At 41.8% G+C, this 18,285-nt stretch overlaps 1 protein-coding gene across 4 annotated transcripts; it reads right to left on the bottom strand.

Annotated features, from left to right (window-relative positions):
• Positions 1-13,936: 13,936 nt before the first annotated feature.
• Positions 13,937-17,851, bottom strand: LOC133917146 (uncharacterized). 4 transcript variants are annotated; one of them, XM_062361145.1, is made up of 5 exons: positions 17,658-17,851; positions 17,374-17,503; positions 17,069-17,185; positions 16,620-16,977; positions 13,937-15,637 (listed from the first exon to the last, which is right to left on the bottom strand). In XM_062361145.1, exons 2-5 carry the CDS (start codon positions 17,491-17,493, stop codon positions 14,256-14,258), a joined length of 1,977 nt encoding a protein of 658 aa, XP_062217129.1. In that variant the 5' UTR covers positions 17,494-17,503; positions 17,658-17,851; the 3' UTR covers positions 13,937-14,255. The 4 variants fall into 4 exon arrangements, with proteins under 4 accessions (XP_062217129.1, XP_062217131.1, XP_062217130.1 ...); XM_062361147.1 differs by having other exon boundaries at positions 17,380-17,503; positions 17,658-17,850; XM_062361146.1 differs by lacking the exon at positions 17,658-17,851 and having other exon boundaries at positions 17,374-17,651.
• Positions 17,852-18,285: the final 434 nt, after the last annotated feature.

Raw genomic sequence — 18,285 nt, 5'->3', positions numbered from 1 at the left:
GTCTCACGATAGAGGTGTTATCATTTAATGCTTAAAGCTCTGTCGTGTGGTCACTTTATGTCTAAAGCCTGATTCAAGACAGAGATACTGTACTGGTGTCCTCTTATCACTAATGTTCGTCCCTGAAGGTTGAGAATTTGTTTTAGTTGACTATGACTGCGTGATTTTGGAGGCCCGTTTGCTTAGAGAATAGATTTTTAGTGGGTGTGGAAGTAACATATATCCCTTTGATCTTAATCCAAAGTCAAAGGCTGCTTTAAGCATTCATCCTAAAGCAAACAATCCTTATGTGTTGAATGGTTCATACAATCACATGGTTAATGCTAGAGCTATAATTAATGTTAGTCCTCGAGGTGCTGGTAATACAACCCCAGTCTATGCCAGTTCTCAAGGTGCTCGTGCTGCAACATTAGTCATAAGAGGACACTAGCACAAGCATTGGTGTGTCTAAAGCCTGTGTCAGGATAGAGGTGTTATCATTTATAGTTAAAGCTAAGACGTGTGGTCATTTCTTGTCTAAAGATTGACTCACGACATAAGTGTTGTTATTTCATGTTTAAAGCTGTGTCGTATGGTCACTTCGTGTGTACAGTGTAATTTACGACAGAGATGCTATGTTGTTAGCAGGGATGCTATCACTTCATGCTTAAAGCTACGACGTGCGGTCACTTAATGTCTAAAGCACCATGTTCTTGTTTGGAGCCTTTGACGGTGATGCATTTTTACTCAATGATAAATGATATTTACAGAAAGTTGAGTATACATCTGATTGCATCTAATTTGCAAAACAATGTAAAGAAAGAATGTGTGGTACCCCAGCATGGCTAGGTTTACTTGAAGAGTAGATTCGTGTGGTCGATTTGTCTCTGTGTATATGACCTCGCTGAAGGACTTTAATGGTGCAACCATCTATTCCTCCGAATGTTTTGACTATTATGCTCAATCAGATAAGTGGCAGACTTGGTACGTAGAAGTATCAGAGTAGTCACTAACATCAAGATCAAGCAATTCGTGGAGCAGATAAGTCTCGTAATTGTCAGAATTGTGACTATCATCAAACCCAAGACATGCTTGATGGAATCCGATGTGAATGGTTAAAGCTGAGTCATGTGATCAGTTCATGTATGAAGCATTAGCCAGAACTGAGGTGTTGTCATTTCATGGTTAAAGGTGAGTCATATGGTCACTTCCTAGCTAAAGTGTGAGTCACGGCAGAGATGTTGTGCTGGCAGCAGGGTATTATCATTTCATGCTTCAAGCTGCATCGTGTGGTCACTTTATGTCTAAAGCCAGACTCACGACAGAGGTGTTGTGCTGGCAGTAGGGTGTGGTTGCAGAAGTTTGTGTTTGCATTTGATGCTTTGAACGATGTTACAGCAGAGAGAGAAAGATACATGGTACTATAGAAGAAAGGATAAGGTCACGGGTCTCAGCAGCAATAATTGATTTGTACATGTCCATTTGCATAGAGGGGAAATAATATATACGGAGTGGTGACTTTTCATGAGCACTTGCATAGTTCATAGTGCATAGTGCATAGATGTTAAATACCTAGATCATCTCAAAATGATGGAGGAAAGTTCCTACGAAAAATAGTGGAAGAATGCTCATTGTGTCAGTCAATGCTGTCAAGGTAAGATGGTTGTCATCTCCGAGGTGGTGATGGGTAGTTGCAAGGACGGGTACAAGCAAATCCACCATCATCTTCAGGGTCATCAGTGTCCCACGGAGTTGTAGGCCTCGGAGGGAGGCGTTGTTGTGGCATGACATCATCATTGTTATCATCATCTTGAGCGATCAATGTATGAGCACGTCCCATTTTGATATTGGTCGTATGCCATCTCGATGAGGTGCACGTACGTCCTCTTGTACGGTTTCTTGAACCTTCTTCTATATTGTTGCTTGAACGTCGATGCATTAGTGGCATAAAATCATCATCCTCATCATTTTCTGCGTGAATAGTAGAGAGCGGCCCTGTACCCCTTAAGATCGCTGATCCTTGTCATCTTCTACACGAACCAGACATCACAACACCGCCGAAGAGCATATACATCGCCAAGAAGTTTGGAGTTTCTTGGTTAATTAACTATGCGTCTTCCGGGAACACCTAACGCAAAAGATGAGCATTCAAATCAATAAAAAAAGATAAGTAGAGAGATCAAATAGAAAATAGCAAACCTGAATATGGGATGCATACTGATCGAGCAACATCGCCATCCTTCTTTACCTCCTAGAGAAACCTAGTACAGAAGGATGGTTGGCTAGTTCGCACACCCTTAGATACCTTTGACGGCGCTCGTGCAAGAGGGCCCTAAGGTCGTCGGTGGTTACATGTTGGAGCGGGCCGGTTAATGCAAAGTAGAATGATCTTGCATGCAATTTAAACACGGTTTTGATTTGGTTGTTCTCCTTGAAGGGATCATCATTCCCTCCACGCACAACCTGCAATGAGGCATTAAGTACTATATCGATCATTGTAGGTATCCATGGAAAGCCTGTAGTAGAAGATCCCGCTATAGATTTATTGATTCTTAACTGCAAAGTTCTAACTCCACATAAAAGCACGAATCCCAGATTATTTAAGAAACATTAAACTAGTATTAAATATCATAATTGAAATATAACAATGCTTAAGAAATAACTACTAAATAAAGTTACGTGCCAAAATTATTTGACAAACATTAGATAAATAAATAGTAATTACAAAAATAATACAATGAATAGTAATTACAACAATAATACAATGAATAAGACATAATATGACTGACTACTACATTATAGTGAATAGTATATGTGTCATAAAGAATTACAAGTACACCGAACAACAGCATTGTCTCCTCAACGATAACAACGACGACGACGCACGCAATCCCCATGAGTGTAAGCATCTGACGGGTGTGTGACCCTCATCCCAGCTGCTTGCGCTGGCCCCTACCTCATGTCCCCTTGCTCGTCGTCGCCATCATCTTGCCTTGTGTGACCCCCACCAAACGTGGATCCAGACCCGCTAACTCGGTCCTACATGTACCATGATGACGGATCCTCATAAGGAAGTGTTGACGCCCTTAGAGCGTGCTCCAATGGAGTCCGGTGTTCTGAAGGCTCGCCCTGCTGGTACCAATGTGAACCCCCAGGTGCATTGGGATATTGGGGGTACTGTCTGTTGAGGAGATCGGTGAAGCTTGCGGCCTGCATTGCAGCAGCCCAGTCAAAATCATGCGTACCGCTCCAGTTAGGCATCTACTGCGTACAATCAACGACGTCCTCATGATGCATTGAAGCTACAGGTGGAGGTGTCATCGTAGTATGAGGAGGTTGTGTCCACTGGGGACTGCAAACCCAATGTACACTGCTCAGGCTCAGACGCATACGTGCACTCCTCGGTCTCAGCACCGGAACATGACACATGATGCTCCGAAGCCAAAGGTGCCTCTCACGACTGTGCGCGAACTGGTTTGTCACGGGTACTGGACGAGCACCTGCTATGGGAGGCACGTTACGCGTCCATTACTGGTATGTCATACCCCCTCCAATGCGGGTCACAACCACCTAGACCACGTATAGCGGATAGGAAACGGGACCCTCTTGTCCTTATGTACTCCCGGAGAGGGTTCCAATCCCTCCACGTTGATGACCCATTTGGTTCCCCACAAGCTTGCTCCGCCTGTGTATGCATCGCGTACGCCTCTTCGGTCTATATAAGATGAGGGTCATGTTAGTAATACGGAGGTTTAACCAATGGAAATCGTTATAAGTACCACATCACCTACCATAACATGAAGAAGGCGGGCATGATTCTCGGGGAACGGTTTGGTGGCTGGCTGTATAAGTCCGTTGAGTAAGGTGGCACACGTGCCTGGACAGTACCACGAAAGGTACTTCCAGTAGGTGCCATCGTCGTATTGTCTAGCAGGAACGATGACATCTACCACGGCTGACTCCGTTCACCTCTGTATGTGCTCGATATTCACGGATGTCCAGTTCCGCATGCCTCCGCCCCCCTGTGCACTCCTCTTGTATGTGACATACACTGTCATAATATATTAACATTGATCAACTAAGATGCTTGATCACCTAAGATACAACGTGACCTACAATAACACACTTACTCGTGCGCCCGACCGGCGTCCCATGGAGGAGGTACTGGCACCACCTGTCGTTACCCGAACTGCCTATGTATACGCTCAGAAGAATATACTTCCATGTTGTTCATGTACAACAAGAAGCATCTGTCATCCATAAGCCCAAGTCAAGCTAACAATATGATGCGATAAGGCCGCCAGTCGCAATTTCGGCCACTCTTATCATACGCCATGGATCCCACTCCATGAGATCTGCGCTAAGGATGTCTAAATCACTGATCACCCAGAAGTAGTTATCATGGTCTTATTGCTGACTCCATCTCAGCCTAGCATGCATTCATCGATACCCCATCGTAGTCCTCATATCATCTGCAATGCCATTGAAGATGGGGACTGAATAGTAGCTCTTGAGCACCTAAGGCCAACAAATCGGGATGTACTCCCATAGCTGTAAGAGGTGTAGGCAGCATGTTACAAGTCCTTTCTTCTTTGATCACTGGGTTGCATCACACAATCCTCTGTAGGTGGCAGCCAGCACAATAGATCTTCAACTGTAAGATGTCGGCTCATAAGGATGTGAAACGAGCTGACTCGTTAACCATATAATATGGGGAACGACATAATCATATGTAGTGTTGCAGAACATGATGTCTCCTAGCAGGACGTACAAATACACTTTATAGTGCTATATAACCGTAGCCTCGTCCGTATCCGATGGGCATAGACCGAACCGTGGCAGCCCATGAATCCAGAACATGGAGAGGCCAACATCCTTCTTGTCATAGGGCACACCAAACCTATAAGATGCAGAGGGTCAATGAAGCTTCAATAGCACTATAATATTTGAAGTGCAGTACATAAAAAATAATTACCTTTCCTCAACTTAACCCTTCCACTGCTCCTTCGCTAGTCGTGAAACTTCTAAAGGGGCGCCCCTGAGTGGCAGCCTGGTTATCATGACCATGTCCCTCAATGTTAGGACCACCTCACCAAAAGGAAAGTGGAACGTGTGCGTCTCAGGACGCCACCGGTCGACGAGACCCATGAGCGGTGATTCCTCAAATGGCAGGAGAGGTGTCCTGCCATCACCCGCCATGAGAGCTCCAGTCATTATGAGATCGAAAGGTAGTAAGCCTGCTCGTGCGAGTGGCTCGTGAATCAAGGGTCCAACTCCTTAATCGTGTAGACATTCCGGGCTCGCAACGGAAGCAACTGCAAAAAATATCCAATACATGTACTGAGTTAATAGAAAATTATCTTGGCAATTAAAAGCACATATAGTCGTGGTACCTACTGCACTATGAAAATCATCCGTCCCCTATGGTTCTCGCCGCATCTCTGCTGAAGAAGCTCGGGAAGACCAGCATGAGCTATGATAATGATTTCAAGTTACATGGTTCAATAAGTACGTGAACAACAAATATGAATATATTACAAGCTTCATGGTCCAATATGTATGTGAATAACAAAAAAGAATATACTACACTCTTCATGGTTCAATAAGTATGTGAATACCAAATTAGAATATGTTACAAGCTTCATGGTTCAATAAATAGGTGAAAAACAAGCTTCATGGTTCAATCAAATGCAACAGCTCTAAAATACTACAATTTGATAGTGCGTGATAGTTTACTGCCGGGTTGGGCATGTCCTCCTGTCATGGCCAGATTGTTTGCAAAGTTTGCACTTGCGTAGGCCATCAACAGTATCTACTTCATCCATATCACCTTGCAGCCTTGTGGATCTAGGCCTTCCAGGATTCGTGCATCGTGCTCAAGGATAAGATACCCACGTAGGCCCCTCAATCGCTTTGTAGCTGCTTCTAATGTTATAGAACCGCATCTTTGGAAGCTATGTGCTCCTCAATGCATCTATCGTGAAGTACGTAGTGATCCATCATTAACGCCCATGCCCCTGCAAGTGGCTAAAACATGCGAGCACGAGATATGGTGCGGTTTTGGCTTATTGCATGTGCATTTCACCTCATGATGCCCAAGTTGATATTGTTGCACGATGTCCCCCGTGCTATACCCTGAAGCATACCTACGGCGGCACATGACCTCGAAGTCATTGTTGGCCATGTCGTAGATTTTCGTCCGATGAAAGTGTACCTTGTTCCTTCTTCTGTATAAGATTGCCTCCACCTTAGGTGCGAACCTTGTGCTGTAATTCATAGCAGTATTACCACAGTCTTGAAAGTAGTCCGCTATGCTATAGAATATAAGCTCAATGATGGCACACAATGGAAGGCTCCGTACTCCCTTTAGGACATTGTTGAACGCCTCTGTTATGTTCGTTGTCATGATGGTGTACCTAACGTGGGATATGAAAAATTTAGAAGGCCTATTTGCATAAGATAGGGTTCAATATGATCATTTAAATTCTAAGTGCTAATATGGCACCATGAGTGTCATGGATTAGGGCCCAACGCTCTGTTGGCTTCCCCGCTATCCACTGCCTAAATGTAGCATGTGAACGGCTAACGATAGTTTGTCCCCTAACCATTTGCGTTCACAGATGGTCCTCCTGTTCTTGTTGATCTGCCATCATCTTGTGAGTGGTCTCATTTAACTCTCTTCATATCTCGTTGAACTTCGCATACTGGTTCTGCAGACACAAACATTTGAATCTCTTTACAAGAGACTTGCTGTGGTATCTTGTGTACAGGTTCGCTCCCAAGTGGTGCATGCACCACCTTCTCTCCATATCAGGCCATGTAATGGAGTACTTTTTGCTATCATGCAGCACGTTCAACACATACAGAAGGCCCTTACTGCGGCCAGAGATGATGCAAACTCATTCCCTGTTGTCCACGACACGTGTCCTCAACAAAATGAGGAACCACAGCTAGCTATCATTGTTCTCACTCTCAACTATTGCAAAGGTGAGAGGAATTATCTGATTTTTTGCATCAGCCACCATCGCTATCATAAGGGTACCATGGTACTTGCCACTCAGAAATGTGGCATCAACGCAAAGAACCAGCCTTCAATGTTTGAAAGCTTCGATGTATTATCCAAAGGATCAGAATAATCTAATGAGGTATCGGTCAATGGTGTTGTATGACCCATCCTATAGTTTGATCGGCTCATTCGCCATCACCCACTGAGTCCTTGGATTCGTCATGGCAATCTTCTGTAGTAGCATCAGAGCATAGTTGTAAGACTCCTCGAAGTTTCCAAATAGCATCTTCAACACCTTCTGCTTTACTCGCCACGCGATGTGGTAATTGATCAGCATACCCGTCTTACTCTGCACCTCCTCCCTAATAGATTTTGGCGACAAACAAAATCAATGGTATGGCTCACATTCCTAATAGCCTCTTCGCTGCATGTATGTGGGGTGTGTCTACTGATTACATAATAGTTCTCATATTTCAGCTTATGTGCTCGTACGAAGTAAGGACAAATCAGGTTCTTGATACACCTGACCTCATACTTCGTAGGGTTAGATCGAGCGTACTTGTGGTTCTTTCTTGTCATTATAGCATAGTTGCTAATAAAGTGGACGACCTCCCCCTGTTACGAAATTGTTGCCCAACCTGGATGTCACTATTCTGATATCTCCAGTTAGATAGGGTGTTATACTCAACGACGACACAATCCAACAAATCAGCACCATGAAAGTACTAAATCGCTAGCACCAGGCTATCAATGTCAGCATCTTCTTCATCTCCCTACCACGGCTTCATCATCCATACATCCTACATCTACATCAGAAGGGTCTACTCTAGCTCCCTCTCTATCAGAACTGCCCTCCCCTACATGCCCTCTATACTCTTCATGCATCACCTGCTGACCTGACCATTCCGTAGTAGTCACTGCATCACCATGCACCAGCCATGGTACTATGTTTACATACACCCCCATATCAAAATTCTCCTCCAATGCCTTGCATGAGTACAAAGTCCATGCATTATTCCTTCTCATCTCGAACAACGTATGGACAACGACCGAGCTGTTTGGAATAACCCGTGGTTGCACACCCTCCAAGACAACAATATGAGATTGTTGGTTTACACGTAAAGGATCATAACATATGATTTTAGGTCATCTAGGTCATTAGGTACCTCAATCGAACTCTCTATATGCTAGCAGTTCTGAATTGTTACGAGCCTCCTGTGCAAAACTGCTGGACGTTCTTTATAATAAATATGGAAATTCATATCGAATCTGCTAAAGAAAGGTTTATCTAATAAAATTACTGCTTAGATGTTTGCACGATACACATGCTAAACATTTAAGTAATTAACAATGCTATTAAATCATTCTTATTGAATAAAAATTAAATAATTATTATTCAATGTTGAATTAAAATATTATTTAAACTAACATGCAAGTTATATTAAGCAAATATTCAATCTCATTATAAATTAACACTACACTATTAATCTATTTATAGATTTTTTTGTGCTGAGTGAGCTTAGGGGAGTAATGGAGTCTACGGTGAGTACAAGACACTAAAAATATTTCTCTATTTGACTTCATAGCTGCTTCTTTTATTTAACTAAGGTTAGGAGTTCATATGTGTATTACTATTTTAATGTATTGCATTAAAAAAACTAATTAAACCGACGCACACCACTATTAATTAAAAATATCAATTTGACAATTTATCGGCACATTGTGATTTGAATCAAATCTTTCTGTTCGATCCAAAAAAATTTACGAATCAAATTCACGCTACTTACTATTATACAATCTACTAACCTAATCAAATAATTACTATTACACAACATCACGCTAATTACTATTATACAAATTCATGCTAATTACTATTACACTAACTAAGCAAATAATCATATTCATATAATAAAACTAAGCAAATGTAATTAAACTGATTAAACATTCTGCTACTTTAATTACTATTATTGCTGCAAGTACTAATTAAAAATATAATTTAAGTACTTATTGTATATCGCGCTGTTGCTCTTTCTCACCTCGGGCTGATTCTCCTCTCCTCACACTGCTGCTCCTCCTCATCCCGCGCTGCTTCTCCTCTCCTCTCCACACGCTGCACTGCTGCTTCTCCTCTCCTCTTTTACTTGCGCTTCTACTCTCCTCTTATGCTGCGGCTTGTGCATGTGCTGATGCTACTCCTCATAAGCGCGTTATCATTTATAGCGAAAAATGATAGCATGAGGATCACTAATTATCTGGGACAGCAGAGACACGAAGTGACGGCGAGAGGACTCGACGTGACCGCACGTCGAAAGCATAGACAAGACGTGACCGCGCAGCAGGCTAGACCGTATTCAGCGCCTGAGGTGCCGAAGCCTGGGCCCACTGTTACAAGGTTTTTTCGGAAATTGAGGTATCGAATACTAGTGCTAGATTTATAAATACACTGATATATTGTCTCTTTTAGTAAATACGGGTGACGTATATTATCTATTTTTCAATTTTTCCCTTCCAAGTAGGTACTTTTGCATTGCATGCTTGCTAAAAGGTACAGTATTAAGCGGCACATGCAGTAGTACATTATATTGGCTACATTCTTCCTGTTCTTTCTCGATGCATAGTATTTATTTATCATCTACACCCCGGAGTATTCAGTAATTGGAGGCTGCATATATATATTATAGTATTGCTCACACATGGTAACGGTTTGGATAGACAGGCAGAGGAACGAATGAAATTACTGCGATTAAGAAGCATCATGCATGCAACTAAACGCCTATATATATATCATTGGCAAAATAAAGCACCCCATGTGATTCCCCATGCTCCATCGTCAGCTAGCTCTTTCCTCTGTTTGACCGGCCATTTGGGAGGGCACAACCTCCTTACCTCAGCCACAAATTATAAGGCAATGCCTGCCATCGAATCAAAGGCGTACGACTGATTCGAAACTTCTGGACCTATAATGCTCAGGTCGTCGTCGGTCGTTAATCTGCGATCGATGAGGAAGAGAATGCTCAGCTCCGACTGTTGGAGGTTGAGCTTGGCAGAGGACAAGTGCACTGCTGCTGAAAGGGAGGAAGGAATCGTCGGAGGAGGAGGAAAAGGAATGACCACACCACACGTGCTCCCGCGTGGCATTCACGCCCGTCCGTGCGCTTGTCCGCCTCCGTCCCACGTGAAGTCGTGAACCAACCACCCAAGAGCCAACCCGGCAGGCAGCGCGTCACCTCATTTCTTCAGCTTCTTTTTCTTCTTCTTTTTTAAGAGATTTCAGCTACTTACAGAACTGGGGGGGGGGGGGGGGAATCTTCGCCTCTGCGTTGTAGCAACCGCCACGTCGATTATATAATCTTAATAATCAGCGTCAAGGAAAAGTACAGAACAGAAAATGGTGGTTGGTTTCAACAATATAATGTTCATGTACGAGTGTCAAGCTGTTAATCAGCATTTCTCCCGACCCTCAGCTTTGTGCCACGCAATTAAGCTTCTTCGTTTTTTCAGATGGAGGGCCAAGCAATTAAGCAAGCTGTATGCTATTGGTAATAGGGAGTCTCCGAGGATCGGTAAGATTGATTATTTAAATACTTATTTAAAGTAAGTATATATATGATTATTAATTGTATGTATTAAATAGAAGGATGTTAAATTTTATATAGGTTTAGACTTTTTTTTAAATAATAGTCATACTTCATGTTTCGTCTTGATTAATTAAAAAATACAATTATAATAAAAATGTATCTAGGTTTAGTCAAAAAAAAATTTAGTGAGTTCTCTCCTATTCTAAATCTAAAAATTGATATTAAAAAAAATTAATTGTGACTCGAATCGGCTATAGATCCTAATAAATATTATTATTTTTTATTTAACTAGACATGCTTTGTTTTGTCTATCCGACTTCTGGCTGGTCTTTTTGGCTGACTTGATCTCACTTTTTTCCTTCCTCTATGAGTATTTCCTTACTTCCTTATATAATTGGATCCGAGAGACATACGGTGCTCGAAGTCTCGAGTATAACATTCGTGGATTGTATTATTTTCGGAATATATGGAGGACTCATTTCTAATTTAGGATGGTTTCTGCGTAGAACATGATGATCTGCTTAGAATATCGGTACATTACTTATTTACCTCATGACAGTTATGAAACCTACGATATCAGACTAAGGGCACATGTACAGTGAATATTCATCTCTAAGATATATCATATTTTTAATAAATTCTTAATCATTAATTATCAAATTCTCGTCATGGAGATTCTTTGATGCTTTTTAAGCAGGTTCACTCATGCTTATGCGATGATTTTTTCAGAAATATGTTTACTGTTTATTAATATTGCAAATTAGGTCCCTATTTGTACACTTTACAGAAATGGACCCATTGTCTGACCAATGAACGACATGGCCCTATCGCCCAACCAACGGGTTGTTTTTTTGGCAAAAATCCCTACTTTTTGTGCGCATTTGCAAAGAACAAAAATATTACTTTCATTTGCTCTCGACCTTCAAAACACTATACAAATAGACACGAAAACTTGTGAGAAAAAAATTGGTGGTGTAGAGAATAATATATTCCGATTGTCCATAAAATTTCATCCCAAATAATAGCTTGTACAATAAGAAACAAAAAAAAAACAAGTTTTTGTTTTCCTGAAATTTGTTCTTTTTGCTTCTCATTATATAATTCAATGATTGGGATGAAATTTTGTGTAGCACTTGAAGGTAGAATACTCTGCACTACCAAACAGCTTTAGAATTTTTGTGACTACTTGGATGATATTTCAAAGCTGAGCAAAAGAACACGATATATTTTTTTTCTAATTTTTGTCTTGTCGCCTCGTGATTGGGCAATAGGGGTGTATATGCGTAAAATTTGCAAACAGGGCCAAATTTTATAAGAAAAAATAGTCTTTTTTAAAAAATTCCTTGTGCGATATACATCTATTTGGATGAGAAGTAAAGCTGGTCAACTGGACCAATACAAGGCATGACGATTTTAGTCTAGCCGTGTTGTGCTTGTGATGATGCCTCCGCATGACGTGCTGACACAAGGACGACACGGCCAGGCACACCCCGCCCTACTGCCTCACCCCTTCGTGTCGCATCCGTGCCAAGGCTAGCCCGGCAAGGTACGATCTCTCACGGACTGTGTCACAGGTCGAGCCTCTAACACGCAGACCGGCACAACACGGTTTGCTTAGTTAGCCAGACCTGATGGCTTGTGCCTAAATATGCTCGTGTTGGGCCGATCCATCAGGCTCAGTTGGCCAGGTCTATTGAGAAGTGTCATGACCCATGGAGTAGCAACAATAGAGGCCCGTTATCCCCTTCCCTCTGGCTCGGGATGGAGGGAGGCCCATCCACACACATGCTATGCTGCCTCCGCCTCCATCTAGATCCAAGACGACTCTAACTCTGACTCTAGTAGGTGAGATAGGGATGTTACGAATATACACATTTTAGGTGTTAGTCATGTGATCAATTAAAGAAGTAACTAATTAGCAGTTACTAATACACCGGTCACTAATAAGATTGTTCATGTACCATATATTATAAACTAATTTTTATCAATAATACAAGCAATCATTCTCTCTACTCTATCTCTATCCCTCTAATTCTATTGCAATATGTTATCAGCACGAGTTGCTCTCCATCCATTGCTAATTGACCAACAACAGAGGAAGTTCGACATCCACATCTAGGGTTAGCATGATGGTTTCCCCTCACTGCCCACTTTATGGAAGCCCCGTACCTTTCATCCCTATGTCGCAAGAGATGTCGATACTCTTCATCATGCCTCTGTCGAACCTTCCTCAACGACGCCCCATGAACCGGCGCCTCGGTTTGGGAAGCTATGACACACGTCGTGACCAAGAACATCGTCAGTACCATGGCTTCCGCCATGCTCGCACTCGTCGCCATAGTCGTGCTCATCACACCATGCCACCCTCTATCCCAGTGCACGACATTGTCACGACCTCCCAAAGTACACCCCGATTTTTTTTTTCTTTTGAGCTGTAATTTTTCAACCTTAAAAAGTTGTTTTTCTTATTGCTAGAGTCATAAATGTTCATATTCTCATGTATTTGAGAATGTCTTGAATCCCTTTTATTTATAGACTATCAACTTGGAGAGCTACTTCTTTCAGTGATTGTCATTTATTTTGTTCTTCGTTCAAGTTTTAAACTTTTATGTACAAAAACATACATAATTGTCTTAAATAGAGTTTTTGCTTCTATTTTTATATTTTTTAGAAGCGTTAGGTGATCTTGAATCCCTTTTATCTCTAAACTATCAACTTGGAGCTTGGAAAGTTACTTCTTTCGGTAATTGTTATTTGTTTTGTTCTTTATTCAAATTTTAAACTTTTATGTACAAAGATATATGAAATGGTCTTGAATAGAATTTTTCTTCTATTTTTATATTCTTTAGAAGCGTTAGGTTAACAAGAAATAGAACATTTATTGTAAAATAATTATAAGATGACTATTCACCTTTTCTAATCAGCTATCTTGGTCCTACATTTGCAACATCAAATCCAGACAGTCTCCTTTTTGCTTCCTTCATCCTCTCTGCAACTCAGCAGCACTGCATTGCATTGCATGCAGGCATGAAGAGAACTGAAAAGAGCAGGCCTCAGCTGCTCAGTCTCTCAGTCAGCTATCTATGCCAGGCAGAGGCAGGGCTTCCGCATTTGTCATGGTGCCCAACTGACATGTAACGCCATGTAATCTGACTTCACACTAACGTAATGTAACCGTTATTAATAGCCTTTCCGGTTGGATGGGTCACACATGTCAAATATGCATGCTTTGCATATACAGCAGAATGTAAATCTTTGGGGGCAATACATCCATTCACTCAGTCAAGTTAAACTCGCATGGCAAATCAGTAGCCACCTCAAGGAAAATTCTGCAGTAAAAGATGCACACTGTTACACACACACACAGCCAATCTTATTCAATTCTATGGAGCCATTCATCGCAGATCCCGGGTTTAGTACATAAGGGGGAAAGGGAAAAGAAATGGTTAGCTTTACCGCCAGTTGCTAAATTCAAATATGCATCTGCTAAAGCACGATCTAACGATTCTCAACATTTCCTCCAAGCTCGCCGATTAAATGGCTAAACTAATCTCTCCAATGAAATGACTACTGACACGAACCAGGTTTCCGGATATGCTTAGTACACAGCAATATTCACAAAGCTTGTTAGAGTTCCGGCCGCCTTTCATGTTTCTTGGCACTGCACGTTGGAGCTGTGACGTTGAAGACGCTCATAGGTTCCATGCAGTAGAACAGCGCCTAGGCAGTCTTGTTCGTGTTGGAGTACACTGGTCACCAGAGGTTCTCCTTGACCGATTTTTTCTGATTTCATACCCTATGGTGTGCAAGTCATCACATATCTCGTGCCTCGCCAGAGAGACGAGCCCAGGTAATATTTCCCTTTGGAAATCTCTCAGCCCCCTCCCTCTCTTCAGCTTAATCCCACAGGAAGGCCCATCCTTATCAGGTGGCCTCACTGGGATTGATTCCCCATCATCTTTCATCTCCTCTAGGCTCAATACACTTTCTTCGAAAGAATCCAACGGAAGCGTAGGTTTGTGGTTCCCAACCTGAGCATCTGTTTGACTGTTGTTTCCATGGCTGTCTGTCATCCATGCAGAATTGGTCGCGAATATGGAAAGAAGCGTCTCAGCTGCTGTAGTGGTACTTTTTTCATCCTCTCCCATCTCAGCTTGACGAATGCTGACACTATCGAGAGGAATTGATACTCCATTACTTGATGATCTCAAGCTTGGACAAGCATAGTCGTGACCTTGAGGATTTTCCAGGATAAAAACAGACCTGTTCATGGCAATTCCAGAACATGGAGACTGTACATCCTCACCACCCTGACTCTCAGCCATGTGATTGTTTCTAATAGCTGGACATTCAACGGAAGGAACATTTTGTCGACCCTCATTTTGAGTAAAACAATTGTTGCATGAGTTTTCTTCACTTCCATCATTATTTACAAGTTCCTCTCTAGAATTGCTTGCTACATTTGACGGCAGATCAATGCTCTCAACCGCTACATTTAAGTCAATGCCTTCCACTTCATCATCAGATATTACTGCTATAGTCTCCTCTTGGGGCTCCCTATGCACAGCAAGAACTGGTTGTCCTATTAAATTAGCAGTTTGGGTGTCCCCCAATTTGGATAAGCCTGAAGAAGAATTATTTCCACCGTTGGAATTAACTGAGGATAAATTCCACCGTATTTCCATACAGCCCTGAGAATCCGATCCAAAAATCTTATCTTCCACACGGTAAGGCTGGTGACTCTGAAAATCACAAAATAAACCTGCTGCCACCCCTTCCCTTGCACTGTCTGGAGCAGAGATGGTTGTGACAACTGTGATGGATGATCCTTTCAATGACCCAATGCTAGATTCACTTCCCTTGTGGAATGTTTTGCTGGAAATATTGCAAAAATCTCCAGATTGTTCTTTAGTAGAACTAGCCAAAAGAGAACACAACACTTCAGAGGGATCAGAGCGAATACTAAAATCATCCTCCTGAGCTACATTCAGGTCAATAAACATGCGCCCAGATACAGTAGTCTTTGCTTTCGCAGGTGAATGATTGTCTGGAGTATCACTAGAACCAGTTGAACCTGACATATAGAAGATTTGAAGAGTCGAGCAAATACCCCATGAGAAGCTCACACTATCAAGTTCTAGCGAACAATGAACAGCATGCAGAGCAGAGAAGCAGATGAAAGCATAAAAACACATTCTAGCAATAACCTGTTTGACAAGTAGCATGGAATAACTAACTAAGAGTTAAGAATTAAAGGAAGCTTCTTTTTAGGGAGATCAAACCAATCATTACTGTTTTACGGATAAAAGACATCATTATAACAAATCTACAATTCTGACACCAAATTACTTGAATTTTACTGGGAAATGAGAGTTATTTTAGTTATAACTCACAAAAAAGCAAGTATAATTCAAGATGGTAGAACACATAAAGTTAGGACGGTGTACATGAGCATCAGGGTATTAATCACTGATGTCCAAGGAGCATCAGGGTATTAATTCTGGTTGTGCTTGTACACTATTATAAATGAAACGAAACCAAAATTATATACAAGGGTCAAGTACAATAGATGTAATCTCAACCCCCTCATCCAATCATATTCATTTTAGAATTCATGATCATCTTTGGTTAGAGCAAGGAACATCCCAGTGTTCATTCTGCACACATTACATATCTGATTAATACTTTCATGTGTTGTAATGAGCAGAACAGAAAAGGTGTCATGTGACAGCACATAAACCCAATATAAAGGTTGCAAGTTAGGAGAAAGAATTCAGTATTGTTCCATATAGCCATTTAGCCTACAATCAGACAATGGTGTTGCAAAGTATAATTCAAGTGTCATTGAATAAAATGATCGATTCTGCATTTACGAGTTTCAGTGGAAATTGTTTTGCAGAAGAACATCAATAGACATATATACGAATCCTAGTGCTACCTTTGTCAGAGCATTCAGATTTAGGAGATATAATATGAACAGAAGATGGTATGTCTTCAATTAACAAGCATAATACTCTAAGCAGGGCAAGGACGAGGAGGAATTTTCATGAACTGACCAGAACTAACATAAGGAGTATTGTGATCTCTGCACAGATCACGCATCACCGGAGAGCTCTCCAGTGGAACACGTTGGGAATGACACGAGGAAACACCACTGCAGGTAGCATAGTTGACGAAGCCTGGTGAAGAAACAATCTCCACATCATCATCCAATGTCGCCGGTTTCTCTAAATCGATCACAAAGCGGCAACGAGACCTCCCCTGCACGCTAGGAGGATCAGGTTTTCTCCGAATTGAACCCTTGACATCAAAATTCTCCCTTGCAACCTCATCGTCATCACGTCCACAGCCCTGCTCGCCTTGCCCATAAAAATGACTAAAAACGCCAGGATTCCCTGTGTCATCCAAATCCACCTGTGACAGCAGAACCTCATTTACTATCACAAATTTGGAATGACTTGGGTAATAAATAAATAAGATCTTTTTTACAAACGCGTGAGCTCACCATGTGAGAACGATGGTGCGGATGGTGAGCATACAGCACATCATCGGACTGTTTCCAGAATGGCGGCACATCCGTGAGATTCTTCTGAGCCCAATACAGCCTGTGCAAGTCCTTCACCTGCAACAAACACCGACGCAATCCCTCATCATAACGAACGCAATACAACAACCTGGAAAAGGAAAACTAATCTAATCTGCATCTCAGCTAAATAATAATAGTTAAGTAAATGCCCCCAAAAAACGTAAAGTAATTAACTATTTCATGGACTAGTGGTGGGAGCGCAAGAGCAAGAGAACAGTTTGTACCCGAACCTGATCGCGGAAGGCGTGTTCTTGACGGAGCATTGACCGCCTGAGGTCCTCCTGGGCGGTGTGCTCCGGCGACGGCGGCAAGCAGTTGAGATCCAAATCCATCACCGCCGTCATGACTTTTGTACTGTGCCCGTCATATCCCCAAACCACCCGACAGAAGAACAAGTTGAGAACAAACAAATCAGGGAACAAAGAAAAAACAAGTGATTGGAGAAGTAAACAGCATAGGTGCAAGAAAGAAACATAAAAAAGAAAAGGAAATTGATGGGAGAACATACAGGAAGGAAGGGAGGAAATAATTGGAGTCCTATGGGGGGGAGGGGAGGGGCAGGGGCTGCTGCTCTCCTTTTTGTATACTGTTTTTTTTTTGGGATGGTTGTTGTTTTTCTTTCCTTTTCCTTGGCACAATTTTCTTCTTCCCTTGATCCCTTCTTCTCTCCTCTGCAGCCGTCTCCAGCGGACACCGCAAAAGCCCTGTTATCACTGTGTCGTGAATTTGTTTCCTCCTCCCATCCGCATTGTGGAATCACTGTAGCATTTTTGGATCACGGTACTAGAAAAACTAAAAAATAATAGAAGTAGAAAATAAGACAATGATTAGATAAAAAATAGAAAATACGTATTATAATAATATTATAAAAGATGAATTTTAAAGCATTAAGGACTACTGTTTTCTTTTCTTCGCTCTCTCTCTCGGCTCGATCTGGACTGGGAAGGGGATGTGGTTGTTTTGGCTGCTGTCTGTCTCCCTCAGCCCTCAACTACTGCTGTCTGTCTCACTCGCTTTTTTACCAATCTAGTGAAGTCTTACATAAGGAATTGGGATTGATTCCATGTAAACAATACTATACTCCATTAGATACTATCTTCTCTCTGGCTCTCTGCCTAAGACATCTTTAATAGTTA

The sequence above is a fragment of the Phragmites australis genome, chromosome 4 (genome assembly GCF_958298935.1).
Source record: "Phragmites australis chromosome 4, lpPhrAust1.1, whole genome shotgun sequence".
Taxonomy (NCBI): domain Eukaryota; kingdom Viridiplantae; phylum Streptophyta; class Magnoliopsida; order Poales; family Poaceae; genus Phragmites; species Phragmites australis.
The sequence above is the reverse complement of the archived record's forward strand: the minus strand, read 5'-3'. Positions and strand labels throughout refer to the sequence as shown.

Excerpts from the sequence above, each read along its gene's own strand:
- LOC133917146 (XM_062361145.1), bottom strand. The coding sequence starts at position 17,493 with ATGACGGCGGTGATGGATTTGGATCTCAACTGCTTGCCGCCGTCGCCG. Across the intron at positions 17,186-17,373 it reads CCTTCCGCGATCAGGTTCGG|GTGAAGGACTTGCACAGGCT; the intron begins GTACAAACTGTT and ends TGTTTGTTGCAG. Across the intron at positions 15,638-16,619 it reads TACTCCTTATGTTAGTTCTG|GTTCAACTGGTTCTAGTGAT; the intron begins GTCAGTTCATGA and ends TCTATATGTCAG.